A 20,826-nucleotide genomic window follows, 5' to 3' on the forward strand; every position below is an offset into this window, starting at 1 on the left:
CATGCATCGCGGTACAGATGCGCCCAACAATATGCCAAATGGACTTCTCAGAATTGGCACCACTTTCTCTTCACCGATGAGTGTTGCGTATGACTTCAACCAGACAGTCGTTGGAGACGTGTTTGAAGGCAACCCGGTCAGGCTGAATGCCTTAGACACACTGTCCAGCAAGTGCAGCAAGGTGGAGGTTCCCTGCTATTTTGGGGTGTCATTATGTGGGGCCGATGTATGCTGCTGGTGGTCATGGAAGGTGCCGTAATGGCTGTATGATACATGAATGCCATCCTCTGACTATAGTGCAACAGTATCGGCAGCATATAGGCGAGGCATTCTTCTTCATCGTGCACATCTTATGAATGACTTGCTTCAGGATAACGACATCACTTGACTAGAGTGGCCAGCATGTTCTCCAGACATCTACCCTACCGAACGTGCCTGGGATGGATTGAAAAGGGCTGTTAATGGAGTTCGTGACTCACCAACCACTCTTAGTGATCTACTCCGAATCGCCGTTGAGGAGTGGAACAATCTGGATCAACAGTGCCTTGATGAACCTGGGGATAGTATGCCATGATGAATGCAGGTATGCATCAATGCAAGAGGACATGCTACTGGGTGTTAGAGATACCAGTGTGTACAACAATCTGGACCACCACTTATGAAGGTCTCGCTGTATGGTGGTACAACATGGAATGTGTGATTTTCATGAGCAATAAATTGGGCAGAAATAATGTTTATGTTGATCTCTATTCCAACTTTCTGTACAGGTTCCAGAACTCTCGGAACTGAAGTGCTGCAAAACTTTTTTGATGTGTGTATATTGACCAGTCTCAATATTTTCCACCTCCTCAAAGGTCTCAATGGTACTAGGAAAGATTATTTGCATAAAACCTATAACACATTGCTTTCAAAATAAGATGCCGTGTCTCAACTTGAATTTCAGAAGCTTCTTTCCACAAAGTGTAGCCAGTATTTCCCTAGAGAAGCTCAAATATTACACTATCAGAAGTCTTAGTGGTAACCAAAGGGATGCAGTGTGTCACATTAAGAAATTCAAGGAGTGTATGCAGCAAAGCAGCATTCTCAGAATGGGGATTATTCACTACAGACCTACCATAGTGGCTGATATTGGGCTTGCTCTTGTCTTGTTGTATAGAAATAATCTTCCATCATATGTTCAAGAAGAAGAAATATTTCTTTTTGTTGACACTGTAAGTATTGTAAGCAATCCTAATGGGGAAACTTCATCAGTCAAAAAATGTAAATAAAATTTTCTTGAAAATTAATAACTAGTTCTCTGCAAACAGAATGTCACTAAATTTAGATAAAACTCAGTGCATGCAGTTCAGTGCTGCACAGTGCCTGACCACACCATTAGAAATAGTATGTTAGGGTAAATTGGTAAATGAAAGAGAATATTCTAAATTGTTAGCTGCTTATGTTGAAAAGAAAGTGAACTGGAAATTATACATTATAGGTCTTGTTAGATGTCTAAGCTTTACAAGTTTTGTATTAGGGGTAATATCGGATTTTGGAGATGAAAATATCAAAAAGATGGTTTACTTTTCCTGTATTCATCCACTAATGTTTTATGCTGTCATATTGCGAATTAACCCATAATATAGGAATCAAATGTTGGTTACAAAGAATTGTGTAATAAGGATAATACCAGACCTCTCACGTATACAGCTCTATGAACTGTTGAACATACTAACAACAGCCTAATAGTACATTTAGTCCCTTATGTAGTTTGTTGTCGACAATCAATCATAGTTTGAAAACAACAGTAACAGTCTTAAAAATAAAGCTAGATGGGGAATGGCTTCCAGTATTCTTCACTCAGTTTTATTATGCCACAGAAAGTAGTGAGGTGTTCAGCTGTAACAATCTTTGATCAACTATTCAGTGATGTAAAGACGTTAATAGATAATGTAATGAACCTCAAGCACAAACTGAAATTACATCTGGTTGACAACCACTCCTATTCCATAGAATATTATTTTATCGTGTAAAAATATTGTGTGTGTGTGTGTGTGTGTGTGTGTGTGTGAGAGAGAGAGAGAGAGAGAGAGAGAGAGAGAGAGAGAGTAGTTGAGTATAATTCACTGTTATGTAAACAAACGTAGTTTAAGACACTCATGTAAATGATCAACGTGTTGTGATATTTTTCACAGAGAAAGTGTATTATAAAAGTGATTCGCTCTACATCATGACAAATTGTAATTGTGATCCATGGAACATGCAACTAACTATACTAAGTAAAACTCATAGCTTGTAATCTATACAAATACTTAGGGGCCTACAAAATCTGATATTTTGCAAAGAATTTGTGGTAGTAGGGAAAACAATGTTCAAAATGTAATTTTCATCTGAAAATCTATTGTGCTATTAATTTTTTTCAGTTTGCAGGTGTACTTCATTAACTAGAAATACAAAGTAAAATATAAAAGAACATTTCAGTGCCCATATTAATTAACCGTGCATGAGCCATAAAACAAATACTACAACTCTTTATTTGTAGTAATGATTTCATTATTTATATAATTCCACTTAAAAATAAAACAGCATTTTCACACAGTCTGAAGCAATAGAGTCACATAATTCTCACTTGATGTGAATGTCAAAATGATGAATGTTTATTACTTTGTTATTGAACATTTTTGTATGCAGCAGGTCACAGATATACATAATGTTCATGTCAATGTACAATCCCATCTGTAAAAACAAATGTAGTTTCAGGTGAGGAATCACTGTAAAATGAAGAGGTACATGTTGCACGACTTTCAATAAATAAAAAAAGTGTTATATTTATAGAAATGAAATGAGATTGGAACATGACATATGCGTCAAAAATAGTTGGGTAATGGAGAAAGATTGTGTTTTGCAGAAGCTGGTGTTTAAAAATCCTTATTTAGTATCAAAATGGTACTGAACTCTCCTCTGTGGTTCTGTGCTGTTGTTCTGTGGTACTCTGTTTAACACTGTGCAAAATATTGTGATAAATTGTCCATATTTCTGTGGGATTCTTTGCTTTAAGATTGGATCTTAATATTTTCCACAGAAAAGCGGTTAAAATATTGTAATTTGCTTGAAGAACTTACTTATAAATTGTTGGGGACACTGGATTGGAGGCATATGGTGATTAATAAAATTTAGCAAGACAGGTTCTCTGTTCTTGAATTACAAGAACTTATTTCTATCATTTCCTTTGTAACAGCTAATTCAGACTACAAATTTCTCTACTTTGGTATAAGCTCCTTAGAAAGAAAATTTGACAGTAATGTATTTGAGAAGTTACAGTTCTTTGGATTTAAAAGAAATGATTGAATTATTCTGATCTGTTATAGCTTTACTAAATTACTTTGCCTATCGGGTATCGTCCCTATGTGGGGAAAAAAATTTGTAATCATTTAGTTGAAGATTCCTGAGAATCACAAAACTTATTTTTAATTATCCGTTAAGTAGTGCTTGAAGATTTGTTAACTGTCCATTTGACTTGAAAAAATGTGGTAATTGAATTTTTAACAAATGAATAAATGTTAAAATGAGTTTAACTGCCAGTGTTTTTAAGTGTTGCTATATTCCTTGCAATGATTCTAATACTAGAAATAGACAGTTGCTGTAGGTGTCCTGCCAACATAATGTTTGGGTGAGTTTCAACGGCTCCGATGAACTTAGCAAAGAGGAAGTTACTCAAAAAAAAATGGTTCAAATGGCTCTGAGCACTATGGGACTTAACAGCTATGGTCATCAGTCCCCTAGAACTTAGAACTACTTAAACCTAACTAACCTAAGGACAGCACACAACACCCAGCCATCACGAGGCAGAGAAAATCCCTGACCCCGCCGGGAATCGAACCCGGGAACCCAGGCGTGGGAAGCGAGAACGCTACCGCACGACCACGAGATGCGGGCGAAGTTACTCAAAAAATGTAAAAAATAGGTATACTGATTGCAATTATCTTGAACAATTGTCATTACAGGACACATAAATCTTAATAAAAACATTAATTATGAAGAGACAGAGTGACTGGCCAGTACTTACCTTAGGGTCCAAAATTCAAGTGCTGTCGATGGAGATAGAAAAATCTGAAAACACTAATCCTGCCTTTCAGTACTGTTAGCTTCTTCCTCATGGAGGAAATAGGAATGGTCATTCAGACCCCAGGATGAGTGGGTCACTCTTTCCCTCATTTGTTCTGTCCTTGCAAGGCAGTGATTGCTTTGGGTTTTGTGTTAATGGGAAGTAAATTTCCATTTAACTTATTATGTGCTTGCCATGTCCCTGCAAACAATAATCAGGAGTTTTGGTTGTAAAATAGTTAAACATAATATTGAAATGATGATGTTAATTATAATAATAATAATAATTATTATTATTATTATTGCAATGCTCATTACAGTTTCCATACTGAGTTGTGGTACTGGATAAGGCACTGGACATGGAGAGAAATGGGATTAAAACTCCTACTTGGCCATTCGGTATAGTGTTCCATGGCGTCCGTGAATGCTATGATGTTTCCTTTTGAAAAGGGTATCTTGGCCCTATATGAGCTTGTGCTTAACCTCAAGTGACGTCTTAATTGGCAGAACATTTAACCCAAATGATTAATCCTTTTACAGTCTCTTTGCAGAGAAAACGCTGAGACTGCTGTTTGACATCTTTAGCTATGAGAATTATTACTATAAGACATTTGTCCAATCTGTCATATTTTGTCTGTTTTAGTAACTGCATTTTCAGGTTTATTATCAATCTATTCTTGGGCATCTGCTGTCAGTTACTGCATACTAAAATTAAGTCTTAGCTATGTTCCATAGTCATTTTCAATTATTTCTGGATAATATTAGATTGTAAGCCATGATAAGTTGGCAAAGAATATAATCACCTCAGCTATTCATTGTTGTTTTCTTATTTCAGGGGTCAGTTGCATTATTTGACATGGTAGAATATTATGAGGCAGCTGTTCATTTGAACATATCTTCCAACCCCAATATTGGTGTTCGAGGATGGCAGGCATGTTCACGTATGATCAAGAAGGTAAGAAACATCTCATCATTAGTGTGTTATGCATGGGAACAGAAATGATGTCACTGTGTCAGAATGGAGTGGTAGAAGAACTTGATAACCTGATTTATTGCTGAACATTATGTATACAAAATGTTTGTTCTTTTTTATTGATGAAAAACCGAATTATTATGACAACACTGTGAGAATGTATCTTTACAGACTCTTAAACAATTCTCTGCTCTGTTATGATGTACTAAGCTGTCATGACAATAAAACACAGAACTAGCAGTAGGATAATAGTTTAAATCATGTGCTGACAGTGTCATGTAGGCTTTTCCTTCTTTCTTGAAATCACTCAAGAGAATACTACAACAGTACAGAAGTTAAATATAGATGGAAAGAGGAAAATATAAAGACAAGGTCATCACTCACTCTAAATGACTTTCTCTTTTCCACAGAACCATGGTTGTGCGCTCTCTACATGAAACTCTTCAAATAGGAATGTGATTCATCACATTCATATCAGTACAAGATCAACCAATTTTCAAGAGTTATCTGCACTACAAAAACAAAGGATATTGGCAACACACTTGTCTCCTGCAGTTCTCAGCAATTTCCAAGCTCCATGTGGGAAGTCCAGACCAATCGGTCCTTTGGTCTCTATGCCAGACTTCCAGAACCCATTTCACCGCAAAGCAGAGACATGGCTGCTCATTATGAAGTCACCGACATAGAGATTGGTCCATAAATTAATGAAGAAAATTTTAGTTCAGGAGGGAATTTGGTAGCTGGTACAGACATAAGTACATTTTGGAAAGAGAATAGTTTGCTTGTGGTTGGGTCTTGGTGTGGCCAGGCTTATTTTAGAGTGATGTAGGGGGCTCCATATCTTAATTTGTGTTTGGAAGAATGCAATTAACAGCAAGAAGTACAAGCATATGGTACTGCAACCACATTTGCGACTTTTCAGAGATGTAGCTATTCCTGTTGACCCTATCTTCCCCATCATCAACAATAATGCATGGTTGTTTAAAATTTTGTAAATGTGATGCATTACGTATGTGACACAGAACATCAGCTGTAACTGCTCCACATTGTTTTAATATCTTGTCAGAGATGTCATCTACCCCAACAGAACATTTATGTTTTCAAGATTTAATGGTTTTCCTTATTTCACAAGAGGTGAAAATTAATGTGACTGAGATTTCTCAAAACTGACTCTTCCATGTACTGCTTGGTTTTTTCATTTGAACTATTCTCACCTGTTTCTTCGCCTGCACTTAAGAAATGGTTGTTAAATATATTAGCTACTTGTGTACTGTTGGGTAAGATGGTCTCATTCTCATTAATAGTGATACTACATACCCCAGTTGTTACTTTTCCCGTCTCCCATCTTTTGACATTCCATATTGATTTGATTTTATTGCTTGAGTTGTTAATTTAATCTCTAGCATACATATTTCTTGATTTTCTAACAACTTTTATCAGTATGTTACAACAATTTTTATAATGTAAAATTACTACTTACTAATTCGTGCTGTCTCATACAATTTCCTTTTTCTTGCTGAAGACACTTTAATAACCTGTTGTAACCTAAGGTTCCTTTGGAATCTGTCTGGTGTAACGTTTAGTAATGTTTTGGGTAACAATGTTCAAAAAGGGATATAAATTTATCAAGAAATATGTTTCATTTATCATTAGTATTTAGCTCATTATATACATCTTCCCAATTAACATTTCTCTGAACTGTTCTGTAGATACCAGGTTGAGCAATCTTACACTTTTACTTAATGGTTTGTGAACTGTACACCCTGCTAGGTTTTGTAAGTTAATCAATTGTGCATCATGGTCTGATAATCGACTTATCATAGGGAAAGCATGTGTTAGTTTGACATACATTATCTATTAGAGTGCTGCTGTCTGGAGCTATACATGTAGGGAAATTGATTACTGATCATAAGTTGTATGTCATTAACACTTCTAGTTCACTTTTCCTATCAGAATTGCTTAGAAAGTTTATATTGTAATCACCACAGATTAATAACTTCTTCTTTTTGTCTGACAGACAGCATAATAGGGAGTCAAACTTTTTTATGAATAGCATCCAATCTCCGAATGGGGACCTGTACACTGCTGCCAATATAAACACTGTAGTTCACATGCACAAACATCAAATTGCTGATGGACACAAAATTTGATTACTTCTGAGTTTTGTATTTATAGCCTTGTTTTGTGTAAATGGCAACTCCTCCTTTGTTCATGCTAGATCTGCAAGTGTAAGATGCTAAATTATACCCATTTATACTGACACTTTCTATCTCCACAGTTACATGGTGTTCAGTCACACAAAGTATATCAGTCTCATTCTTATTTTTGAGATCATCTAAACACACTAACAGCTCATCTACTTTATTTCGTATTCACCTGATATTTTGATAAAGTAAATTGGTACTACCCGTAGCTTTGTCCCTGTTTACTGTACCTGAAGCTTCTTTTATTCTACACACACCAAAAAAAGTTTTGCTTCACCCCAGTTCCCAGAACTCCTGAAGATAGACGTTGACTGTGGATATTGTATCGCAGACGCCATCCCTTTGACTGTTCAGAGATGTCACTAAACCCACCCAAAGATGTAAACAATCATGCATGAGCAGTGCCTATTATATGGAGGGGGTCCAACAGCCGATCAGTTCCAGTCTTTCCACTAGGAAGCAGCTACATACACGGCTCGTGTTGTCTGTAGTTCAACCATGCCAACACAGTCAGTACTACAGTTCGATTGCGTCCGCATTGTTACTTTGTGCCAGGAAGGGCTCTCAACAAGGGAAGTGTCCAGGTGTCTCGGAGTGAGCCGAAGTGATGTCCGGACATAGTGGAGATACAGAGAGACAGGAAGTGTCGATGACATGCCTCACACAGGTCTCCCACTACTGCAGTGGATGACCACTACCTACGGATTATGGCTTGGAGGAACCCTGACAGCAACGCCACCATGTTGAATAATGCTTTTCGTGCAGCCACAAAACATGGTGTTATGACTCAAACTGTGCGCAATAGGCTGCATGATGTGCAACTTCACTCCCGACTTCCAATGCAAGGTCCATCTTTGCAACCATGACACCATACAGTGCGGTACAGATGGCCCCAACAACATGTGGGTATTGAAGGTACCGGTGTGTACAACAGTCTGGACCACCACCACTGAAGGTCTCGCTGTATGGTGATACAACATGCAGTGTGTGGTTTTCATGAGCAATAAAAAGGGCGGAAATGATATTTATGTTGATCTCTGTTCCAACTTTCTGCACAGGTTCTGTAACTCTCGGAATCGAAGTGATGCAAAACTTTTTTGATGTGTGTATTTGTTTTGATTGTTGTCTGACTGGACTTTGGCTTTAAACTAAAATACTTGCCTGCCTGGTGCCATTAACCACATGGATCATCCCTTGTGCGCCTGTGGTTCCCCTTACAGTATCTGCTAATAGACAAGCTAAGTTATCTTTCCCCTTCCTATTTAGTTGCAGGTCATGTATAGTGTATCCCCACCTGCCAATAGCATCAACTGGAACAACACTTATGTGAGATTTTGCTGGTGTTTGGAGCATCCTGTTCAGCTCAGTGTTAACATGCCTTACAGTACTGTTTACCCAGGGCTGGTCATAGTGTTGAAAGCCCTTCACAAACCCCACATTTGTGTGCAGAGTTTCTGCTCGTATTTTATCCAAGTCACTCCTAATACTATATCTTGGATTCATAGTCAGGCTGTTTCATGCTCCCCCAACTATAATTACCTGATCTTCCTTCTCAAAGTCCCTGCTTAGCTGACCCAGGTTTTCTGTCACCTGGCTAATGCTAGCACTTGGTTTCACAAAACTTGTGACCTGGTACCCGGTACCTAATTTCACCTGAAGCTGCTAGCCTACACCCCTCCCATGTGTGCTACTTATAAACAGAATTCCTCTTTTCCTTTTCTGATTTGATCCCAACCTGTCATTTTTCTTTGAGCTAATATTCTGCTTCAATCTACACTGTGTGATCAAAAGCATCCAGGCACCTAGATGAAAATGACTTTAAAGTTCATGGTGCACTCCATTGGTAATCCTGGAATTCAGTATGGTTGTGGCCCACTCTTAGCCTTGATGACAGCTTCCACTCTCGCAGGCATACGTTTAATCAGGTGCTGGAAGGTTTCTTGTGGAACGGCAGTCCATTCTTCATGGAGTGCTGCACTGAGGAGAGGTTTTGATGTCAGTTGGTGAGGCCTGGTCCATAGTCGGCATTCCGAAACATCCCAACGGTGTTCCATAGGATTCACGTCAGGACTCTGTGCAGGCCAGTCCATTACAGGGATGCTATTGTCGTGCATTATGAACAGGTGCTCGATCGTGTTGAAAGATGCAATCGCCATCCTCGAATTGGTCTTCAAACGTGGGAAGCAAGAAGGTGCTTAGAACATCAACGTAGGCCTGTGCTGTGATAGTGCCATGCAAAACAACAAGGGGTGTAAACCCCTCCATGAAAAACATGACCACACCATAACACCATCGCCTCCGAATTTTACTGCTGGCACTACACACAATGGCAGATGATGTTTACCGGGCATTCACCATACCTACACCCTGCCATTGGATCGCCACATTACTGTGATTCTTCACTCCACACAACGTTTTTCCAGTGTTGAGTCATCCAATGTTTATGTTCCTTACACCAAGTGAGGCATTGTTTGGCATTTACTTGCATGATGTGTGGTTTATGAGCAGCTGCTCGACTGTGAAATCCAAGTCTTCTCACCTCCTGCCTAACTATCACAGTACTTGCAGTGGATCCTGATGCAGTTTGGAATTCCTGTGTGATGGTCTGGATAGATGTCTGCCTATTACACATTACAACCCTCTTCAAATGTCGGCAGTCTCTGTCAGTCAACAGATGAGGTTGGCCTGTACGCTTTTGTGCTGTATGTGCCCCTTCATGTTTCCACTTCACTATCACATTGGAAACAGCAGACCTAGGGATGTTTAGGGGCGTGGAAATGTTGCGTGCAGACATATGACACAACTGACACCCAATCACCTGACCACGTTCGAAGTCCGTGAGTTCCGCGGATCGCCCCATCCTGCTTTCTCATGATGTATAATGACTACTGAGGTTGCTGATATGGAGTACCTGGCAGTAAATGGCGACACAATGCACCTAATAGGAAAAACGTATGTTTTTGGGGTTGTCCAGGTACTTTTGATCACATAGTGTACATTCAACTACATCTGGATTAGGTCCTTCCTCCACTGCTTCAGATAGCAAGCCAAACTGATTTACTAATGAATTTCGGAAGTTTTTTCAACAGTTCCCCTTTTTTGCCTTTTGCTTGTTACTTTTTCCCAGCACCCCATCTCTTTTTCCTCCTTTAACCTACATAATTCCACCTTTGCATTTTCTAGTTCAACCTTAAGGGCACAAATTTTTGCCTTCTGTTGAGCAATTTTTCTGTTCTTTCTACATTACCTGCGTTGCCATGGAAGAACCATTTCCTCGCTGCTACATTTGCCTCAATGAAACCATAACCTATAGTCTTCACAGAACACCCCCTCCTTCAGATTTCTACAGCAGCTGCCACATTTGTTGCACATGGTTTGATAGGAAAAATTACACAGAAGCAGGGAATTACTTGGCACAAGAGCACAGAAGTTTTAGTAACCTGTACTAATACACAACTAAACACTAATGTCAACAAACTTTTAAACGTACTTTTAAAAGTATTAATTGACTACCTAAACTATGTGACAGGCATGAATTAATTTAACTTTGAACTGCTAAGTCTAGTCAAAAATAAAGATCTACACTCACACAAAATTTATGCCTAAAATGTAAACAAAACTAACGACTATCGGCCTTTATGAAATACTTTCTTTTCAATCGAAACATGCTCAAACAAGCGAAACCTTCAATAGCTATCCTAGAACCTACATAAAAGGCAACAGAATGCTTTAACAAAAGCAAAAGTTCATTAATTTGATGGTGTGGAAATTATGGAAGGAGGGTCACAATGTCAGGTGGAGTGGGGCTCAAGTACCTATTCCAAAGAAAAAGAAGCAAAGTGCACACAATTAAGATTTCATTGACAAGTGAACGAATGTGGGATTACTCAATGATTTCCATGATCTTATGAGTGACACAAGGAAATATCAAGTATGCATAAACTTCACAGCTTTTATCACACTACCTGAATTTCAAGGGTAGCAAGGAAACTAAGAAAAAAGTGATTCTTCAATATCTCCCAGCATATTTCATGACGAAATGATGTACATCAGCACACCTGATGATGGCAACAAAGTTGAATGCCAAAATATTGTGTCCTTTGTACACACACACACACCAGGCTGTTCACCCGAGATTTATTTCGTGAAGAAAAAACTTTTGTCTGTAGTATTTTGGTTTCAAAAGGTGTCAGGACAAACAAGTCATAATCTATCGTCTGCAAATGAGATGACATTAGACTTTTAAAAGAATATGAAACACTTGAATTGAAGTGGCTCATGGTTTATTTAGATGAAACATTGATTCATATAAATTACACTTGAATAAATGTTTGCTAAATGGCAAGGAGTATTGTCAAAGGAATGTGTCAGTCAATATTCAAATGTAGTTTATACATGTGATGATATAAACCTCGTCATCATTGTTGTCTGCATCTGTAACAGCAGATTACAAATCAACAGAGACAGCTGAGGAAGATATTGACGTCACTGTAGAAGATAGTTGTATGGATACAACCAGCAAAGCATCATGAGAGCAAGGTTAAGATAAGTATACTGTATGCCCTGTTTCTGCTCTTGTTTTAATTGGGCAGTTAATTTAGTGGCAGACATAAATGTGTAACATAGTGGTTGAAATTGACAGCTTTCAGGTTGAAAGCCTAAAGGAACTATCACAAAAAATGGATTTTTTCCACATCAAATCATGAATGTCATGCAAACCATGCCTTAAAATTAGAGGATTTCAGTACCTTACGCACTCTCAGTGTAGGCTCTGGAGATTTCAGTCCACTGTCAATAACCTGACCCTTCTAGAAGTGGCTATTCAGCAGGCTTCCCTATGGAAACGTCACTGTATTGGTATGTACTTTGACTTCAGTAAGGCATTTGACACTGCTTGGAGACACAGAATTCTAGAGCAACTTCATCAGTGGGGCTTTAGTGACCACCTCCCCATCTTCATATGGTCTTTCCTGTCTAAATGGTTTTTCAAGTCCAAATTGGTGACACACTGTCACATTGTTGTGAGCAGGAGAGTGATGTCCCTCAGAGCAGTGATTTGTTACCCTCTTTGCCATAGCCATACACAGTATCATGTCCTCAGTAAGGGGTGCTTTACAATGCTCCTTATTTGCAGATGATTTTGCAGATTTCTGATCCTCCTCCAGTGTTGCTACAGTGACTTGTCAGTTGCAATTTACAGTGCAGAGGTTAGAGGAGTGGGCTGCAAAGATGTGTTTTTCAGTTTTCTGCAGATAAGTGTGTTTACGTTGACTTTAATTGTTCTCGTCGTATTTTTAATTTACCCAACTTGCATATGAGGGGTACCGTTCTAAACTTTAAAGACTTAGTGAAGTTTCTGGGCCTCATTTTTTACTCTAAATTGCCATGATTGCCACACATAAGAGACAGAAAGCCAGAACCCAGAAGGCACTGAATGTCATAAAGTGCCTTAGTCACAAGACTTGGTGAGCAGACAGGGTGCATCTGCTCCAGTTTTATAGGATTTTGTGTGTATGTGGCTAGACTATGAGTGCACAATGTATAAATCAGTGAGGCCTTCCTGACGCTACCCACAAAGAGGGGATTAGGCTGGCCATAGGTGCTTGAGGGACCCGCCCCATACCTAGTTCCTGTGCTGAAACTGGGGGGAACCGACACTCTCCCTCTGGTGGCAGCTCCTTGTTGTGCATCAGGCAATAAGTTACTCATGGCTCCAGATTCACCTGTATACCATACTGTTGCTTGTCCACCTCTGGAATGCATTTTCTCCAATTGTCCATGAGCAACAAGGCTGTCTGGGATCCGTGGGAGGTGTGTACTGTAATCACTTGGTATGGAGCAAGTATAACCTCTAATCCAGTGTTTTAAATGCCTGCCAACCTGGTTACCGCAGAGGCCCAGACTAACTTTAGATTTAGTGCAGTAAAGGAGAGGTTGCACTCCTACATATGTTATTAATACATTATTTAATGATCCTTTGACTGAGGACCACAACTCTACAGCTTTCTTTACAGATGGATGGAAACACAGGGACTCTGTTGGTTGCTCTGATGTTTTCTCCGATCATGTGCTCAGCATCCGACTACCTCAAGACTTTACTGTTTTTGCCGTGGAAGAATATGTGATCTTGCAGGCACTGGAGCTCATGAGATGTGCTTCAAGTACAAAATTCCTTGTATGTTCTGATTCTCTGAGTGTCCTTTACTTTCTACAGTGCTTGTACCCAGGAGATAAAGTAGTCCATAATATCCTGGATGCCCTCCTGCAATTACAATGACTGGTCAGGGAGGACACCTGCTGGGTGCCAGGGCACATAGGTGTTATGGGGAATGAAACACAGATGTAGCAGCCAAGGATCCATGTCAGAATCATCAGTTAGTTTGATGTGTCATCACCTCACTGTTGAGATTCAGAGTCATGAGTCAATAGGAGGTTGAATGGCCGGAAGTGACAGACAATAAGCTCCGTCTAGTAAAGCCCACAACATGGCCGTGGTGTACCTCCTTCCAGCCACATAGATAGGACAAAGTCTTCCTTACTTGTCTTCATACAGGCCATGGCCCTATATCGCGTGGCTTCTTGCTCCGGTGAGAGGACCCTCCAGTGTGTGGTGCTTGTAGTGTACAGTTAACTGCATGCCATATTTTATAAGATTGTGTTTTATTTTCAGATCAGAGGGTGGCATCAGATTTGCCGACTGACCTGCCCTCTATTTAAGTGACTTTCAAACGAATGTGGTTAAAGTTTTAAAGTTTTGTGAATCGCCCAGTGTGTTTCCTAAGATTCTTAATGTGTTAACCAGGTGATGGGCTCACCCACATTTTTTGAAAGTGGTCAGCTAGTCACATTTGCCTGTGCCATTGTCTTACCTCCTCTGTCATTCCACCTGTGTTTTAACCCTGGTATAACACCTTTTATCAATTCTCTGTTGACTTAATGCATGTGAGATTGAATGATTGTGTGGGTCAATGCGAGGTGAGTATGGGTGCAGGAGTATCGTTTTGTAGGTCTCATCCACATTGTTTGGAACAATTTTAGCGATTTTGTCCACATTTGTTTCTTTTAATATATGTCAGAGTGCCGATAATCTCATCATTGAGTGCCCATAAAGTCAAAACACACTCACTCACTCACTCACTCACTCCCCCCCCCCCCCCCCCCCCCCACACCTCCTCCTCCACTAATGATGAGGTTGCCGTAAAGTCTGCTCTCTCTTTCAAGTTGCCAAAAACACAAAACACGGGATATAACAGTATATCTAATCCAGCAGTTTTGGGCCGACAAGCAAGCAAAGAAAATGTATCTAGTATCTTCCAGGCTGTTAAGTTATCACATCTAGTCCCGGAGGAACAACTTTCAGGGGAAAGTAACAGATCTTTCATAAAAAAAAAAAAAAGAAAAGAAAAGAAAATGGCCAAATCTGTCAGTCCATACCAAATTAGTCCTGTCCAATGTGTCAAATATTGACCAACCGGTAAATTTAATATGGACATTGAGGTCAACCTGAGGCAATATACAATCCCCTAGTATAAGCCATCCATCATTATAAGATCACCAAGTGAAGCAAGTGTTAATGGACAGAGGGAGCCTAACAGCTAAAATGGCTCCCATTTCCCAATTGAACAACTTTTAACACAGTAAAGACCCCGTTGCTTACATCTACAGGGGACACAGTATAAATCTACCGATACCCGTATTCAAAAGGGGTGCAGCTTCCAACTGAACCAAAGGTCAAGTACCTGTCATGCCAACAATACATACCACTTGTCACCTGTGTGATACTTGACAAGGGGCTCTCACTAATCTGATTTTACAACTTTCACAAGAAAGAGAGAGAGAGAGCACAATGTGGTATGGCATTCTGTATGCACCTGATGCAGGAGTCAAGTTAAGAGTATCTGCAGAACTTAATCTTCTGTGTCTTGTCAATATGGGTGATAATAGTTATTTCAGTACTGCGATGGTGTCATTCTTTGTCATTGATCTTCAGTTCTCCTCCCCTTTCCTTACAAATACTGATGAATGAAAAGAAGTTGATGACTTCCACTTAGGTGACCACCTTTCAGACAAAGCAATCCTCAAATGGAAAGAGGGCACTGCAATGAATGCTTATCAGAAAATATTCAAAAATGATCAGCTGTTACCTGTTTTTAACACAGACAAAGTTCAGAACTGGGTGGATCACATTTCCAATATTATCAACCATGTGACTCTTCAAGCTTTCCCGGCAAATGTGTTGTAAATAGCCTTTAACCGTGCTACTGACACATCTATTCCAAAGCTCTCATGACTGCTTAAAAGGTAGCCTTTCCCTCTGTAGAATAAGTGTTGCTATGCAATCAGGGTCATATTTGGGGCAGATTGTTCAGTGTATTACTGTTGTTAACCTTAGGAGCATTCAGATCACCAGAGTCAAGAATCAAAAGAAATATCTGATAGAGAGAGTGAGAGTGTGTGTTACTGGATAGGATTCATTATACCATTGTCTCAGCAAATGGGTGAGAGCCCATCAGGATGATTTCTGTCACGATGGCTGCCCACCGTTAATTGCTGTTCTGTAGCAAAGATGTCTACAAACAGCAGCCAAAGACATTGACCAGGCAATATTGGAATATTTCCTCTGCTACCTTTACTGTAAACCAGGTTCCAGCTTGTCTTACCTTTGGACCAAGTCAGGTGGTACAGTGATTACCATATTGGACTTAGGAGAATGGCATTTATGTACTCATCCAGCCATCCAGATTTAGGTTCTCTGTGGTTTCCCTAAACTGCTCAAGACAAATGTGAGGGGGTAGTTCCTTTGAAAGGACACAGTCAATTCCCTTCCCCCATTCCCAGCTTATATTTTGTGCCCAATGACCTAATCATCAACAGGACATCAAACCCCCCTCCTTCCTTCTTCCTGTAATATAATTTGACTGGTGGAACTGTGTCAGCTTGTGGGGATAGGCTACCTTTGTTCTTCTTCTCAGATCCATCACCTGCCTTGTGTCCTTGCTATCTGCATATCAAGGAACAAAGAGTATGTGGTCAGCCTTATTTTTCTTAGAGAATTTTGTATGTGTGAAATGGAGGACACTGTTCTCGTTTTAAAAAAAAAATGCATTAATGTTTTTGAGCTTCACTTTTGATGGAAAAGTTGACATAGTTGTAGCATATAAATATTTTAATGGTCAATTACCTTAAACCATTGAATATCCTGAAGTGCATTAGTCATAGATCTGGGGTAGCAGACAGATCACATTGATCAAATTCTACTACTCCTTTGAGTAATCCCAGCTTCATTATGAATGCATACTTCATGGTTCACTGAGGTCTACATGCTTCAAAATGTTAAACACTGTGCATCATGAGGATTTTAGGATGGAGACTGGTGCTTCAAAAACCAGCCCTATATTCAACTTCTATGCTGAGCCAGGTTAGCTAATACTTGCCACTCAGTGACAGATCCTTGCAGTATGTCATGCATGAAGAGTATTGTCTGTCCTGCAATTACCACCATTCCATATTGCCGCTCAGGTGATGGCACTTGGTGCAGACAATATCACTGTCCTCAACTATACATGGAATCTGCTCTCTCTCTCTCTCTCTCTCTCTCTCTCTCTCTCTCTCTCTGTCTGTCTGCCTCCCCCCCCCCCCCTCCCCCCTTGACATGGATTTATTTCAGCTTAGAAACAATTACAAAGTATGATTTTTAAAAATTTGTCATATGATATTTTAATTAATTGCCATGAGGTATCTTCAAAATTCAGTTCCCGAATCAAGTTAGTTTTTGATGTAGATTCATGTGTGACATAAAGAGCACTATGCAGTGCTTGTACCTAGTGGATAAACTAGTGAAAAAGATACTGAAATCTATTTGTCTCTCTGCAACAGCTGGGGAAGGAGATGATGTTTTACTGGGTACCGAAGAACAGAGAAATCAAGAAAATGTGTGCAGTCATAGCTTTAAGTATGCCACTGTGGGTGACATAGTGGTACAATGTATATAGAGATCCCTCTTGCATGATGGTATCTTGATATAGAGATAAAGGATCATGTCTCCATGGGAGCAAGGATGGGTGGAGCAAGGGTCAGTTAGCCGTGGTTGGTAGTATACGCCATCCAGCTGTAGCTGTATCTAATTACTCTTGTAAGATAAGGTAGTTTGAACTTACATCAATATAGTGTACAACCGTATGAAACCTGGATTCCTGCTTTGGAGGTTGGAGCCACCTTTGTTCAATTCTTGTTGCATACAGATTTTGAGTTAAATGTATTTCATGTCATGACAACAGAACAGTTTCTGTTTTCTGGATGATCTGCCTTCTATTTTAAGTGATAGGGAGAGTAATATTGTAAGTGTTTTAAAATTTTGTGTGTTTACCTGAAATAATGTCTAAAGTTGATAGAGAATTTTTGTCCATTCATTTTTTAAAGTGATCAGCCAGCTATAGTTTGTTGATTCATTAGTTCTGTTGTGTCCTGTTATTATGTTTTAATAATGCATTTTCAAACATAGCTATGTACAAAATTTGATCATATTATGGACTGGTATAAATGAGTGAGTGAGTTGAGCTGTAATGGGGGAGATTGGTTTTTATTTAGTGATTCTGTGTACCAGTGTTTCAGTATTGTTTTTATTATCATATAGTTCCAGAAATCTTGTGACAAGAGTATTAATAACCATAATGTAGAGTCCCATTCTTATATCGTCAGAAATTTTATGCCAGATTTTTTGCTCCAGCAACTTAACTGTGGAACTCCTAGGGTTGATAGAAATGAGGTGCATGGGATTTTAGAACTCAAAAATATGAAACAGTATTGGTCAAAATTTGCAATAACTGAAAAAAATAATCCTAAATAAATTAACTCTGAAATAAACTGCCTGTAGCATTTCTACATCTAATTGTACATAACACACAAGAGGAGCTAATATTTCCAAGAAATCTTCTAAATTGTGGAATTGAGCAAACAGGCCCTTGAGCCATGTGTTTCACCATAGGTTTACTGGCTCAAGCTGAAAACTGCATGGTCCGATAAATAAAACAAAATGAGTCTTGAATTGGATAAAGTGTTGCAAATTGTTTGAAAACTATTCATACTTTGTTTCAAGTTTTGAATTGTTGCTTCATAGCTGATTGCCTTGAGTTACGAGAAATGCCCCAAATCACGAGCATATCAGTGACCATATGCTTCATTTCTTACATTGAGAGATTTAAAGAACTGAAATAATTAATGACATCAAATGTACAAATGTGGCCCACAGTCCACTGACAGACACATGCCCTCTTTTCCACTGTCTCTAGGAATGTTACAGTCCTCCCAGAAGACAAGCGCATGATGTTGTCCTTGTAGTTGGTATTGTAATGGAATTCCTATGAGTGTTTGTTTCCAACATATAACAGAATAGCACCATAATAAAACATTTTGCACAATCTTTCAAATTATATCTAAAAATAAAGCAAATCCCAATTTTCAATGAAAAATTTGGCTTCTCTGTGTGTTCACTTTCAGGACTAGTGCATAGACAATATATTATATCTAATGCAAATCATAAATCTTACATAACACAACTCGTATTGTGAGCAATATTGTGGACATGTGACCTGTCAGGAAGGTAGGTATATTTCTCAGATTGATATGGAGACTATGCTGGTGTAATAGATTTTGGCTGAAATCTTCCTTTTCCTCTACACCCATCTGTCCAACTCCCCTCTATCTTTGGCATGCTGGGTAAGAGTGCAGGTGCAGTAACTGCACCTGCAGAACACTGTTTAACCATACCTATTTCTTCAGTACCATACTGTAAGTTTGTTGGATAAAAATTGTGGGATGTGCTTGTGGGAATGAAATTTGCTGTTTGATAAACTGTATTTTCAAGTTTAGTAATACATTTAAGTTGCTGTACAGAAGATTTTATAATCTTTTACTCATTGTGATAATATTTTTGTATAGTAACTTATTATTAATATAAGCATTAAGTGCGTTCAAAAGTAACTTATTAATAATATAAGCGTTAAAAACACAAGAGTTCCATCAGTAGTGGACACCCTTCCACAACCAAGTGATTAAACTAAGACCATATTGTAGGTTGAGCACATATTCAGCATATGGTTCTTCCCTTTTTGATATATGACCAGTAACCAAAATAAATCAGTTTATGCATATGAACAACAGTCACATGATGGAACATGATACATGTGACGTTATTTATTGATTCAGTTTTCAGTTCCTTTTTTTCCATTTACTTCCTCAATTTTTGGAGAGAGAGCCTCCACAAATGTAAACCCCAATGGTCATATTGAATGGCAGACTGTGAGGCACAGTAACAAACTGTAATGAGCCCCAGAATTGGAAGTAATCTCTCTAAAAGGTAAGTAAATTCTAACATACATAAAAACATGGATATCAGCTTGTAAACCTGTCGAAACTACTCCTTGGGAAATATCTATAATGTTTAATTAGTTGTATGCTACAATCATTAAGAAAAAATAGCAGAGACAGTTCATTCAAAATTTCTACACGGTTTCTACATTTTGGTTTTTAGTTTCCCACATATCATTGACTTCAAAAGCACATGTTTTTTGTCATTCATAGTCTTGTGGTATAACTTGCATATGTACACTTAAGAACGAAAATAACTTCCGCATGATGTGTCGCTATCAAGTAACATAGCTCAATGAAATGTGACCATACATAGAAAGAACTGTTAAAAGTATGGCACAGAAGGTAACTGAAAGAAACCTGAGATAAACATAAATGACACTTTTTATTCAGAGACAATGATTACACTGTAGTTACCATGGTTTATTATGATTCCTTGAACATTTCAAAAGGTTGGGTATGGTTCTTAATTGGGCGTGTGATAATCACAGACAGCAGTGCACGTTCTGCAACATGTTGCCATACTGTCCACAAAGTTGGTAAGGAGATCTTGTGGTGGGGCATACCATTCCTCCACTAGTACGATTGATAACTGCCGGTTGGTCGTTTGGAGTATGTGGATGTGCTGCAATACATCCTACACAGGCTTGATGGAATGTAAGTGGGGGGAATGGGCAGGCCAGTCCATTCATTGAATACCCTCTCATTCCAAGAGCTCCTCCACCTCCGATGTTCAGTGTGATCGCACATTGTGCATTGTCAACCATAAAACTGGAATCAGAGCTAAATGTGCACTTAAAAAGAGCACAGGGAAGGAGTACAGGGTAACAAAGCATTGACTAGTGAGTGTACTGTGTACAAAGATTTGAAGGTCAGTACACCCATGCGACATTGTGTCTCCCTACGCAACAACACTATGACCACCAAAACGATCATGTTCAACAATGCTCCAGGGTGCATTGTGTGTTCCCACCTCCACCATGTGAAGGTGTCTCCGGAATCACTACCCAGACTCAATCTGCTCTCACTCAAGAAGAGCATGTGACCCCACTCCTCATTGGTCCAATCCATAAGCTCTTGGCACCATCGCAAACTGTGCCACTAATGTGGGAGTGTAGATGGAACACACATACTGGTCATTGGGCAAAGGGACAACCTCCATTCATTTGCCACATCACTGAGCAGCATGATATTGTGTAC

At 39.1% G+C, this 20,826-nt stretch overlaps 1 protein-coding gene across 1 annotated transcript in view; it reads left to right on the forward strand.

Annotated features, from left to right (window-relative positions):
- The window catches only part of LOC126184971 (protein phosphatase 1 regulatory subunit 37), a 209,031-nt gene that overhangs the window by 75,528 nt on the left and 112,677 nt on the right, over positions 1–20,826 (forward strand). The window contains exon 4 of the mRNA XM_049927668.1: positions 4,919–5,038. Coding sequence (XP_049783625.1) covers positions 4,919–5,038 — 120 coding nt within the window. The remainder of the gene's footprint in view (positions 1–4,918; positions 5,039–20,826) is intronic.

This window comes from Schistocerca cancellata, chromosome 4 (assembly GCF_023864275.1).
Source record: "Schistocerca cancellata isolate TAMUIC-IGC-003103 chromosome 4, iqSchCanc2.1, whole genome shotgun sequence".
Classification (NCBI taxonomy): domain Eukaryota; kingdom Metazoa; phylum Arthropoda; class Insecta; order Orthoptera; family Acrididae; genus Schistocerca; species Schistocerca cancellata.